Genomic DNA, 12,689 nt, shown 5'->3' with positions numbered 1-12,689 from the left:
TATTAGAAGATCATCAGAGTCAGTACAGTTGCTCTATACCAAGTTGTTCAGTTGAAATGTGACAATCATTGTGGAATGTATGTATACCATTCTTATTATTCCGTAATAACTCATTTTGTTGCTCTCATTTTACAGTTTGAACTACCTTGCGGTTGGCCTGAATTGGTTCGAAATATAGCCTTGGGAGGATAGAAGCAACAAGGAGATTTACTTTACAACATGGTCCATGCCATTACACAATCTTCCTTTGAAATAGAAAAAATTAGATTCAATGTACAGACACAATCAAATACATACACATTCAACACACTCTCTTCTTGGTTTCCATGGAAATGTATTCTTCAGTAAATGTAATACTGAATGTATTTTCTATGTAAGGAGTTAATTATTGTGCCCAGCCCACAGAGGGTTCAGCCTGAGGAAGGATGTGATTTGTCTTTTGGAGTTGGAGAGAGAGAGTGAGAGTGAGAGTGTGTGTGTGTGTGTGTGTGTGTGTGTGTGTGTGTGTGTGTGTGTGTGTGTGTGTGTGTGTGTGTGTGTGTGTGTGTGTGTGTGTGTGTGTGTGTGTGTGTGTGTGTGTGTGTGTGTGTGTGTGTGTGTGTGTGTGTGTGTGTGTGTGTGTGTGTGCGAACTTCCTTCCTTACTTCCAACTCGACTGAGGCAGCTGGTGGAAACCATTTCGCAATTGCGGAGAGTACACTCCCAATGAGGGGGAAAATTGTCATGAGAAAGTGAGAGAACAATTGAAAAACGAAGAACAATTTGTATACGCCTGGTAAAAACACAGTAGTTATTGCGCTGATAATGTTCGGTCCAGCTTCCTGAGGCACCAGGACATGTCTTGGGGCTGCTCTATGGAACCCGGCATGAGCTCATACAGGGGAAAGTAACTGGAAGGGGAACGCTGAAGAAAAACATACTATTCTAAGGGAAAGAAAGACATGTACAACTGTCTGTTTCTCTCATTGACCTGTCTATGCATTCTCCCGGGTAAGTCCAACTACTTATGTTTAGGATTCCTGACAGTTGTGGATAAAACCTTGGTTTTAAAACCAGAAGTTGGATGACCAACAAGCACCTGAAACAGCTATCTAGGATGTCACTCAAGAAACGAAAGGACTAGTAATCAATCAAACAATCTAATCTAAATTGATGTTCCATCTGCTGTCCTACAAGAGAGGTTTCATGGGGAATAACTCTCAATTAGTTCTCTCTCATTACTATAAATGTAGATTGCTGTTAGGATATTCATTGTTGTAGATGCTGCTCCTCTGTTGTCTAGTGAATTGTTTATATCATATTTATGTGTTCACTTTTTTTTCAACTTTTGTTCCCTCAGGTCATGATGCAGAGGAGTGTGTAACTTCTATCTTGGCAAAGAGAGGTTCTGTTAATGTACCAAAAGGGGGCACTCTTTCCCTATCCTGTGTTGTTCAGCATTGTGGAGATGATGGCTGGACAGGAGGATGGGGTCTGTCAACAGAGGGACAGTTCCTTCTCTTTAGTCCCACTCCAAGGCATCATCTCTCCAACGTCACGTTGACAACCAATAGAACCCGTCTGCTCATGGACATCCTCAACGTCAACCAATCAGATTATGGAACGTACCAATGCCAGATCACCTGGGTTGAGGGATACACCAGTGTTGGACATATGACACATGTGAACATTACTGCAGGTACATATGGTCCTTCTATTGTTAATACATTTCATGCAAGTAATGTACAGTATGTATTTTTTTTTACCCCCAAAATAAGAAACAATCACAGAAAATAACCACTCCACATTCCGAGATGACAAGTCGACTGGTATGTGCTCTGACATCATTGATTTTGCTGTACTCTTTCTCTGTAGCCACACCACCCACATCCGTGTGGAAGGTCTATTCCAGGGTGGCGGTGTATGTAAGTACCTGTTTGGTAATCACCCTGGTTTTGGTTCTGGGTCTGGCTTGCCATAGAAGGTCAAAGGTCCCGTCTCAGCCCCCACCAATACCACCGCCGAACCCCCCGCCACGATCCCGAAGCGCATGCAAGGACAAGCCCCGTAAAACATCTCTTTCTTTATCGATACAATTTCATAACATCTTGCTGCAGTGTGTTGACATGCACATTTCTACCACAGCACTGTACATGAACTTGCTATCCAATTGTACAGTTGAACGTGTCTACTGCTTATTTAAAGGCCAGGTCTAATGCTAATTTGTGAAGTGCCCAATTTGGCGTGCATTAATTCTGCTTTTGACTCGTATCTTTTCTTTGCAGCCGCACCCAAGCCTAAACCAAAGATAGAGGTTCGTGTTCTTTGAATAATAGCTTCTGAATGACCTTATCCTTAACCTTTTTCTAGAATGCTTCCTCGGGTTAACTTGAGTGTCTGTTTTCTTGCAGTTGGTCTATGCAGCTCTTTCAAAGGGCTGCCTTGAACAGCCGAATCCTAATCCTCAACGAGAAGCTGCACAGCCCACAGTCTACTCCTCTCTCCGCTTCACCTGACTCAGTCAGACTTTTATATTATAGAGACCTTAACCCATCTCCTACTCACTGAGCACACACTGGTTGAATCAACGTTGTTTCCACGTAATTACAATGAAAGTACGTGGAACCAACGTGGAATAAGTGAAAGGGAAAGGGGGATACCTAGTCAGTTGTACAACTGAATGCATTCAACTGAAATGCGTCTTCCCTATTCAACCCAAACCCCTCTGAATCAGAATAGACGTTGAATTGACGTCTGTGGCCAGTAGGTAGTGACCTCGTCAAATGGTTGGATCTCTTGGCGTAAAGGCGTTGGCTTGACAGTCGCTGGACCCAGGTTTGAGTCCTGACCCAGGCTATCCCCTGAATTCACTACAATATTCACCTCCGCATGGAACAGACTGTTTCGACCAAGTGGTCACATTTCAGAGCTCTGTGGATTGAATGATTTCAGATGCGTTCTGTATTTTGTATGTGTCATGCAGTGACTGCTATCCACGCACTCAGCTAGATGATGTGATGCCATGTGAAAATCATCTGAGAATATAATCTATGTTCAATGTTCTAAATAATGATGTGTGCAACATGATTTTATTTGTTAACACTGTAGTTAATTATGTAATTGGTGGAAACTACTTTCTCTGCTGTGTGTTTTAATAAACAAACTAGAACTGATGTTCCATACCAAAATATTGTCACTGCTAAGCAAAGTAGAGCGACTTGTATTAAATGTTTCCCCCTCCAAACAATGTTCCATGTAAAGCAGACCTGGGTTCAGGTACTATTAGACATATTTCAAATATTTTGAGTGTTTGCTGTAGCCTGCCTGGAGGAGCAGAGGGGTGAGGTTTGCAGTTTTTTTGACTATTCCATTGGTCCATTAAGCCAGGCAAGCTCAATCAGGCAAATATATACATTATTTAAGATGATTTCAAGTAGTATTTGAACCCAGGTCTAAAGCATGCTATGTCCCTTTTATAATTAACAGACAAGAACATTCAGATATGCCTCTGTTCCTTCCTGTGAGGTCACTGAATTAAGCATCACAACACAAATTGACACAAAATACAACATTTTATTTCATAATAAATTCTTAATGCCACATTACATAACGAAATATACATATGCATTTGTAGTCTTTTTAAATTAAAATTTCTTTTCATTTGACCTATTTCATTAATTTCAATCTGCAATTACATTTTTACATAACATCAATAGCAAAAGATAAAATCAATAAATTATGGCCTTATTAATAGAGAGTAGGCTGAGGGACACTGGTGGATGCCCTCTACGAACTAAAAGACTAGTTCCTATTTAACTCTCTGCCCTGCTCAACTTTCTGAGTTTTTGTGTACCACATAACAGAACTCCAGTCACAAATACTCCAGCGATAAGAATGAACCTCTATAGTGCATGGATATTCTCCCAAACTCAAATATAGCTGGTCACATCAATGGAGACCTTGCCATTTCGATGCGTTCCTGGGTGAAGACATTCACACATGATTCGTTTATAATCATATAGCTTACAACAAGGTAACGTTGCAGTATAATATCTTTTGGAACTACAATGCTCTAACATTGTTTTTTTGTGTTTTTTTTACATCAAATGTTTTTTTTTCTGTTTGCTTTCACTTAAGACTGAAAAATGAACCATCAAAATCACAAAGCGTTCAATCACACTTCCAAAATACGTAAGATCTCTTTAAAATATTCTCTGGCCAATTATTTATTTTTGGAAAAATGTTAGTGAGAGAAAAAAACCCATTGCGAAATGACTTGAACGGCTAAAAATGATTTCCATGGAGCAGTCTGTGAGTTTCTCAGCTATGCATCCTTCATAAGCAGCCGTGTTTTCAACGAACATTGATGAACTGGGTGAAATACAACTGGATGTTTGTATAAGGGCATGTGAAAAGCAGACCTGGGTTCAAATACCATATTAAACCATTTCAAATCCATGATCTGTGCTTGATTAACTTGCCTGTCCCAAAACTGCGAAACTGCAAACCAAGGCAGGCTGATTTGATTTGGATTTGGAGCGCACACTCAAAGTATTTGAAAGATTTCAAATAGTATTTGAACGTAGGTTTTGGATTCACCAGACACCCACAGCTAAACGTAAACCAAATAAACCTTATCCAAACTCTCTGCTCAACCTCTCACACAGTGAGAAGCACCCGGAAGGTGAAAGGGTTTCAGATAGATTGTAAGGCGCGACTTTGGCTATATTAAGCTTGTGACAGAGCGCAATGGCATTTTTCTTTTCATGTGAGCAAATCTCCACTAATAGAGCACTTGGTTTATGAGGGTAAAGTCCCTTCCTTCTGCAGCTTAAGACAAACTTGAATACTTCAAAACTGTTTGATGAGGATTGAGCCATAGAGATAAACACTGTATCTATCAATTCCATGTCAATTCAGGAAGTATAGTTAAATTCCAATTGTCCTCAAAATATTCCTATGAGATAAAAAAAATTTTTTAAAGGAACGGAAATGGAATTGACCCCAACCCTAGCAACCCTAGTATATATACAGTATATAAATACTGTATATATCTCTATTGTGGATTGATCCATTCTATTGACCTGCGTTGACTGTGTTGCAGATACATACTGTATGTGAGGCCAAGGGGTTAGACGACCAGCATTACAACAGGTGACTTAAAAAGCAGCTAAACTACTGCAGCAGGAACTGCTTGTTAGGCAATAGAGGAACTGTCCCCAAACAGACATACTGGGGCAAAGGCAAGAGAGACAGTCCCCCAGGTTAACAACAACATCCCTTTCTGAAGGATAGTACAACAACTTACACCAACCTGGACCCAGATATGGAGATCCTAACAGAAGAGGACAACAATAAACAATCACTGTAATATGAGAGATGAGTGCAGCGGAGAAGTGACCTATCACCACAGTGTCATAAATCAATGACGACGAATGTTGTGAGGTTAAAGGCCCAGTGCAGTCAAAAACGAGATTGTCCTGTGTTTTATATATATTTCCACACTATGAGGTTGGAATAATACTGTGAAATAGTGAAAAGGATGATAATGCCCTTTTAGTGTAGGAGCTGTTTGAAAAGAGCTCCTGAAATTTCAGCCTGTTCTGCTGGGATCGAGGTTTGGCCTTCCATGGTGACATCACCATGCGGTAAATTGGTTAATAGACCAATAAGAAAGAGAGTTCCAAACCTCTCTGCCAATAACAGCTCATTTTAAGTTCTCTCTCCCCACAGGCCTAGCAAGATTCTTGCTTGAGAAATTGCCCTTTGCTAAGAAGCTATTTCTGTTTCTTTTTGACAATCTGAATTGAAAACAATCACAGTAAGGTACTTAGTTGTTACCCAGAAATGATTGGATATTGAGATAAACATGCCTGCATTGGACCTTTAACACTTGCCTTGTCTAGTTGTATCAGGTTAATGTTACAGATGAGTATTTTAATCAGACCAGAGGCCAATAAACATGTGGTGTGATGTCAGCAACAAGTAGGCACCTCTCACTGTGAGCTATTTCTGTACCAGACATGTCGAGAGAGAGATACTGAGAGGAACCTTTCTTTCACCACTTCTTAGTTCAGACTCACAGGATTCTCTCTCCTTTCCAGCTCAGTATCTGTCTGCGTGTGTGTGCTCTTACGCACTAGCTAGTCCACTTAATTCCCTTAAGTCATGAAGTTAAGTACATTTTGGGATTCCATTGTGATGCGTGAGTGATGTTGTGGCTGTTTTTTGCTCCAACAGCCAGTGTTGTCCCTTTTTTGGAATATCCAGATTTCTACTCAGACTGCAATAGAAAATAACAGAAATGTCCCATTACAACAACATCATCATCATCACTATTGGAATGAGAGATCAAGCTGACAGGTTCATGCAGGATCTCTAGCTAGATAGTGTACTGAAGATAAGAGATGAGGTGCGGTGAAGGGGCTGTGATACAGAACCTAGCTCAGAGCAGACAGTGTAGTGAAGGGGCTGTGATACAGAACCTAGCTCAGAGCAGACAGTGTAGTGAAGGGACTGTGATACAGAACCTAGCTCAGAGCAGACAGTGTAGTAAAGGGGCTGTGATACAGAACCTAGCTCAGAGCAGACAGTGTAGTGAAGGGGCTGTGATACAGAACCTAGCTCAGAGCAGACAGTGTAGTGAAGGGACTGTGATACAGAACCTAGCTCAGAGCAGACAGTGTAGTAAAGGGGCTGTGATACAGAACCTAGCTCAGAGCAGACAGTGTAGTGAAGGGACTGTGATACAGAACCTAGCTCAGAGCAGACAGTGTAGTGAAGGGGCTGTGATACAGAACCTAGCTCAGAGCAGACAGTGTAGTGAAGGGGCTGTGATACAGAACCTAGCTCAGAGCAGACAGTGTAGTGAAGGGGCTGTGACACAGAACCTAGCTCAGAGCAGACAGTGTAGTGAAGGGGCTGTGATACAGAACCTAGCTCAGAGCAGACAATGTAGTGAAGGGACTGTGATACAGAACCTAGCTCAGAGCAGACAGTGTAGTGAAGGGACTGTGATACAGAACCTAGCTCAGAGCAGAGAGTGTAGTGAAGGGACTGTGATACAGAACCTAGCTCAGAGCAGACAGTGTAGTGTAGGGGCTGTGATACAGAACCTAGCTCAGAGCAGACAATGTAGTGAAGGGACTGTGATACAGAACCTAGCTCAGAGCAGACAGTGTAGTGAAGGGACTGTGATACAGAACCTAGCTCAGAGCAGACAGTGTAGTGAAGGGACTGTGATACAGAACCTAGCTCAGAGCAGACAGTATAGTGAAGGGACTGTGATACAGAACCTAGCTCAGAGCAGACAGTGTAGTGAAGGGGCTGTGATACAGAACCTAGCTCAGAGCAGACAGTGTAGTGAAGGGACTGTGATTTCTAAAAGCAATAAGGCACCTCGGGGGTTGGTGGTATATATACCATGGCTAAGGGCTGTATCCAGTCACTCAGTGTTGCGTTGTGCATAAGAACGCCCGTTAGCCGTGGTATATTGACCATATACCACACCCCCTGTGCCTTATTGCTTATGTATAGTACAGTACAGTATAATATAATTCAGTAGGGTACAGTACAGTATAGTATAGTACAGTGCAGTATAGTATAATACAGTACAGTATAGTATATTACAGTAGAGTACAGTACAGTTTAGCATAGTACAGTGAGACATCACTTACTGTTGTGGAGTGGCTCATCTTGTCAAAGCGGAACTTCAAGTTTGACCTGGGAGACATCTTACTTTTCACATCTGGAGGGAGAATAAGATAAAGCCTCCGTTAACAGACAAATACACAGTCTATTATTAAGTGTCAATCACACATTGAGGATGAGGAAGCATACTCGCAAACAATCACGTAAGTAACGTGAGCTTCCTGATAGTAAAGAACGTAAACAAACCCACAACTCTACTCTAGAGTGTAACATATGGACACAGAGGGCATAGAGACCTACAGTATATAACAGAGGTGGTTCAAAACCATACTCATGTGTTGAGCAAGCCTGATGACTTGCAGACTTTAGCGCAGAGGGCTAACACGGTCTTGTGGTGCGCAGGAGACCCAGGTTTGGATCCTGGTCAGTCACACCTAGGTGTTGTGTAGTGTATCAGTGTTACCTGTGGGACTGCGACACATGATGAGGGGGGTGGCCGAGCCTTGGCTCTCCACGGTGAGGGAAGGGAAGGGGCTGAACACGGACGACGAGGCTATGGACGGGTGGGTTCCCTGGGAGAGGAGGAGGAGGAGGATGACGATGAGGAAAAAGAGGAGGAGGGAGAAGAGGAGGAGGAAGAGGAAGGAGAAGAGGAAGATGAGGATGAGCTGTCAGGGTGAGGGTAGTCATCCATTTGTATGCTTCCACTGTCACACAAACACTACAGACTACAGACTACAGACTACACACTACAGACTACACACTACAGACTACAGACTACACACTACAGACTACACACTACAGACTACAGACTACAGACTACACACTACAGACTACACACTACAGACTACAGACTACACACTACACACTACACACTACAGACTACACACTACAGACTACACACTACACACTACAGACTACAGACTACACACTACACACTACACACTACAGACTACAGACTAGGGCTACTAATTCAAGGCAGACAGACTTTAGCAGGAATTACTACACATGGTCTGTTTTCAGCAGTGTGCTGCCGCTGTGCTCTCCACAACTGCTCCGGAGGGACACACAAATTCCAGCCGTAGGATATTAACAGAGTTCTGTTCAACAGCAAGACTGTGAACTGAGCTGTAAACTCTGGAACAGCAGTTCTGTGTGTGTAAACACGGATCTGTTTGTGTAATGTGTGGGTGATACAACAATGATATGACATTCTCATCCTTTGCCAAGCGTGCGTGATTGACATCCAACACAATATGATCCAGAGAGAGTGACAGGAACTATAATTGACTTAATCACCAGCTGTCATGAGGTTGCATCCCCTCTATTTCTTCTCTCAGTGCTGCCAGATCCTCTCACATCATTCCAACTGTGCAATTTGTTGATGCCTTCATGCAGTTAATGATAAAACAAACATGGTCCTTATACAATACATCATTTTGGATCCCACCACTTCTGAGCACCACAGGCCTATGACCTGCCCAATTGTGTGCCAGAAGCACCATGCCGGTCCTGATCCAAATGCTATGGCTCACCCAAGCCCATCTCAACACACCCCACTCGCCTACCCCTCTGCTCTACAGCCACCTGTCGCCCTGTCTCCCAGCCCACCGCCTCATTGTCCCCCTGCCTCCCTACTCCCTATCCCCCAACCATCTGTCCATCCTCCATACGCCCCCCAGCACAATGCCCCAAGGGCCTCCCCCTCCCCAGCCCCCTGTCTCTCCAGTGGCGTGGCCACGGGCCCTCACAGTGTCAAGCTCCCCAAGGGCCTCCCCCTCCCCAGCCCCCTGTCTCTCCAGTGGTGTGGCCACGGGCCCTCACAGTGTCAAGCTCCTCAAGGGCCTCCCCCTCCCCAGCCCCCTGTCTCTCCAGTGGCGTGGCCACGGGCCCTCACAGTGTCAAGCTCCTCAAGGGCCTCCCCCTCCCCAGCCCCCTGTCTCTCCAGTGGCGTGGCCACGGGCCCTCACAGTGTCAAGCTCCTCAAGGGCCTCCCCCTCCCCAGCCCCCTGTCTCTCCAGTGGCGTGGCCACGGGCCCTCACAGTGTCAAGCTCCTCAAGGGCCTCCCCCTCTCCGGTGGTGCTGCTGAAGCTGCTGGTGCTGGAGGAGGAGCGAGAGATGTTGGGTCTGCTGCTGCAGTCCTTCAGCTTGAGGAACGGCCTGGTGACAGGAGGTAGAGGAACAGCATTAGAGGAGGGGAGAGAAGAGGGGATGGAAGGAGAGGAGACGAGAGGAAAAGATAGGAGAGGAGAGGAGAAGGGATGGTAGGAGAGGTGATGAGAGGAAAAGATAGGAGAGGGGAGAGGAGGGGAGACGAGAGGAAAAGATAGGAGAGGGGAGGAGAGGAGAGGGGATGGAAGGAGAGGAGACGAGACGAGAGGAAAAGATAGGAGAGGGGAGGAGAGGAGAGGGGATGGGAGGAGAGGAGATGAGACGAGAGGAAAAGATAGGAGAGGGGAGGAGAGGAGAGGGGATGGAAGGAGATAGGAGAGGGGAGGAGAGGAGGGGATGGGAGGAGAGGAGATGAGGAGAGGAAAAGATAGGAGAGGGGAGGAGAGGAGAGGGGATGGAAGGAGGAGAGGAGATGAGAGGGAGGAGATGGACGAGAGGAAAGATAGGAGAGGGAGGAGAGATGGAAGGAGAGGAGACGAGGAAAAATAGGAGAGGGGAGGATAGGAGAGAGGAGGAGAGGAGAGGGGATGGAAGGAGAGGAGATGAGAGAGGAAAAGATAGGAGAGGGAGGGAGGAGGAGGGGATGGAAGGACAACAAAAGATAGGAAGAAGGAGAGGGGGGAGGAGGAAGGGAGATGGGATAGGAGAGAGGAGGAGAGGAGAGGGGATGGAAGGAGAGGAGACGAGAGGAAAAGATAGGAGAGGGGAGGAGAGGAGACAAGAGGAAAAGAGAGGGGAGGAGAAGGGATGGGAGTAGAGGAGAGGTTTACAAAGCATATGCACACCTCATGCACACCTTGTGTGTTCATGTCCAGTGTTTTGTTTGTGGTTCATCTCACCTCTCCTTGTTGGGGCAGATCTCTGGCGAGCTGGGGTTGGACGACGTCTCTGATCTCCCTTCCTGTCCGAGGGGGCAAATGTCTGGGGTCTTTTGGTCACTGCAACAACATACAGACCAAGTTAGCAGATAGAACAAGTACACAATGACATGACAAAAGCCTCAGTATTAGTGATGATAAATACACATACCAAAAGTTCACTTGAATGCAAAGCCTGGTCCCAGATCTGTTTGTGATGTCTTGCCAACTCCTAAGGTCATTCACAAAACAGCCCAAACAGATCTGGGACCAGGCTATGGAAAGCCTGCTGACCTGCGTGCGTGTCTGTCCGAGGGGCTCTCTGTGCTGGAGTGGAGGCGGGGGAAGAGGCCTGAACGACGCTTCACTGGACTCTTCAGGGGAGACTTGGCTGACAGCACTGGTGGCTGGAGAGAGAGAGACACAGCATTAACAAGCAGGTAATATACAGCTTTAAGAGGCTGAAAGAGCTCAATTAAGGCAGATTTGGGCTACATTTTGATGGACCACTACCCTTCACATACAAAACAGTTGAAACTACATCAGCACACCGATTATATGATTATGTTACATGGATGGGACTGTTTGCAAAAGTACATGTTGATATCATAAGACTAATTGGAGCAAATGTTTGCAAAACGTGTAATTTACCACTATTATGTGTATGTCCAGTTTCATTTGTGTGTAAATATGACTTTATGACATCAAGCACTCCTCCCCCTCCACCCTCTCCCCCCTGCTCACCGAGAAGGTACTCTTTGTGCACTCGGTGCTCTGTGGCAGCCCCCCTCCACTCAAGCTGGCCGGGACCCCCCCTCCCACCCCTGGACTCCGGTGACGGTGGGACCCCACCATGGTCTCCATGGAGTGACTCCGGACGCGCATGGCACGCTAGGGGACAGGGACAGAGATGGGGACAGAGGAGGGGACAGAGGAGGGGACAGAGACGGGGACAGAGGGGACAGAGACGGGGACAGAGACGGGGACAGAGACGGGGACAGAGGAGGGGACAGAGGAGGGGACAGAGACGGGGACAGAGACGGGGACAGAGGAGGGGACAGAGACGGGGACAGAGACGGGGACAGAGACGGGGACAGAGACGGGGACAGAGACGGGAACAGAGACGGGAACAGAGATGGGGACAGATACGGGGACAGAGATGGGGACAGAGACGGGGACAGAGGAGGGATAGGAGACGGGGACAGAGGAGGGGACAGAGACGGGGACAGAGACGGGGACAGAGGAGGGAGCGGAGACGGGGACAGAGGAGGGAGCGGAGACGGGGACAGAGGAGGGGACAGAGGAGGGGACAGAGACGGGGACAGAGGAGGGGACAGAGACGGGGACAGAGGAGGGAGCGGAGACGGGGACAGAGGAGGGGACAGAGGAGGGGACAGAGACGGGGACAGAGGAGGGAGCGGAGACGGGGACAGAGACGGGGACAGAGACGGGGACAGAGGAGGGGACAGAGGAGGGGACAGAGGAGGGGACAGAGGAGGGGACAGAGACGGGGACAGAGGAGGGAGCGGAGATGGGGACAGAGACGGGGACAGAGACGGGGACAGAGACGGGGACAGAGGAGGGAGCGGAGACGGGGACAGAGGAGTGGACAGAGGAGGGGACAGAGACGGGGACAGAAGAGGGAGCGGAGACGGGGACAGAGGAGGGGACAGAGATGGGGACAGGGGAGGGGACAGAAGAGGGGACAGAGATGGGGACAGAGACGGGGACAGAGGAGGGGACAGAGGAGGGGACAGAGACGGGGACAGAGGAGGGGACAGAGATGGGGACAGAGATGGGGACAGAGACGGGGACAGAGGAGGGGACAGAGGAGGGGACAGAGACGGGGACAGAGGAGGGAGCGGAGACAGGGACAGAGGAGGGGACAGAGGAGGGGACAGAGATGGGGAACAGGGGAGGGGACAGAGACGGGGACAGAGACGGGGACAGAGGAGCGGAGACGGGGACAGAGGAGGGAGCGGAGACGGGGACAGAGACGGGGACAGAGGAGGGGACAGAGGAGAGAGCGG

At 47.1% G+C, this 12,689-nt stretch overlaps 2 protein-coding genes across 12 annotated transcripts in view; one reads left to right on the top strand and one right to left on the bottom strand.

Annotated features, from left to right (window-relative positions):
* Nucleotides 1–667: 667 nt before the first annotated feature.
* Nucleotides 668–3,152, top strand: LOC135552678 (uncharacterized). The gene is made up of 5 exons (XM_064984443.1): nucleotides 668–990; nucleotides 1,340–1,678; nucleotides 1,855–2,046; nucleotides 2,265–2,293; nucleotides 2,391–3,152. The coding sequence occupies exons 1-5, from the start codon at nucleotides 942–944 to the stop codon at nucleotides 2,493–2,495; spliced, it is 714 nt and encodes a 237-aa protein (XP_064840515.1). The 5' UTR covers nucleotides 668–941; the 3' UTR covers nucleotides 2,496–3,152.
* Nucleotides 3,153–5,779: 2,627 nt separating this feature from the next.
* Nucleotides 5,780–12,689, bottom strand: part of rap1gap2a (RAP1 GTPase activating protein 2a) — a 129,263-nt gene continuing 122,353 nt past the window's right edge. For all 11 annotated transcript variants that reach the window (XM_064984434.1, XM_064984433.1, XM_064984431.1 and 8 more), the window contains 7 exons: nucleotides 11,404–11,550; nucleotides 10,954–11,066; nucleotides 10,642–10,740; nucleotides 9,673–9,790; nucleotides 8,093–8,201; nucleotides 7,656–7,726; nucleotides 5,780–6,262 (listed from right to left, as the gene is read on the bottom strand). In XM_064984434.1, coding sequence (XP_064840506.1) covers nucleotides 6,254–6,262; nucleotides 7,656–7,726; nucleotides 8,093–8,201; nucleotides 9,673–9,790; nucleotides 10,642–10,740; nucleotides 10,954–11,066; nucleotides 11,404–11,550 — 666 coding nt within the window. In that variant the 3' untranslated portion in view covers nucleotides 5,780–6,253. The remainder of the gene's footprint in view (nucleotides 6,263–7,655; nucleotides 7,727–8,092; nucleotides 8,202–9,672; nucleotides 9,791–10,641; nucleotides 10,741–10,953; nucleotides 11,067–11,403; nucleotides 11,551–12,689) is intronic.

Source organism: Oncorhynchus masou, chromosome 13 (assembly GCF_036934945.1).
Source record: "Oncorhynchus masou masou isolate Uvic2021 chromosome 13, UVic_Omas_1.1, whole genome shotgun sequence".
Taxonomy (NCBI): domain Eukaryota; kingdom Metazoa; phylum Chordata; class Actinopteri; order Salmoniformes; family Salmonidae; genus Oncorhynchus; species Oncorhynchus masou.
The sequence above is the reverse complement of the archived record's forward strand: the minus strand, read 5'-3'. Positions and strand labels throughout refer to the sequence as shown.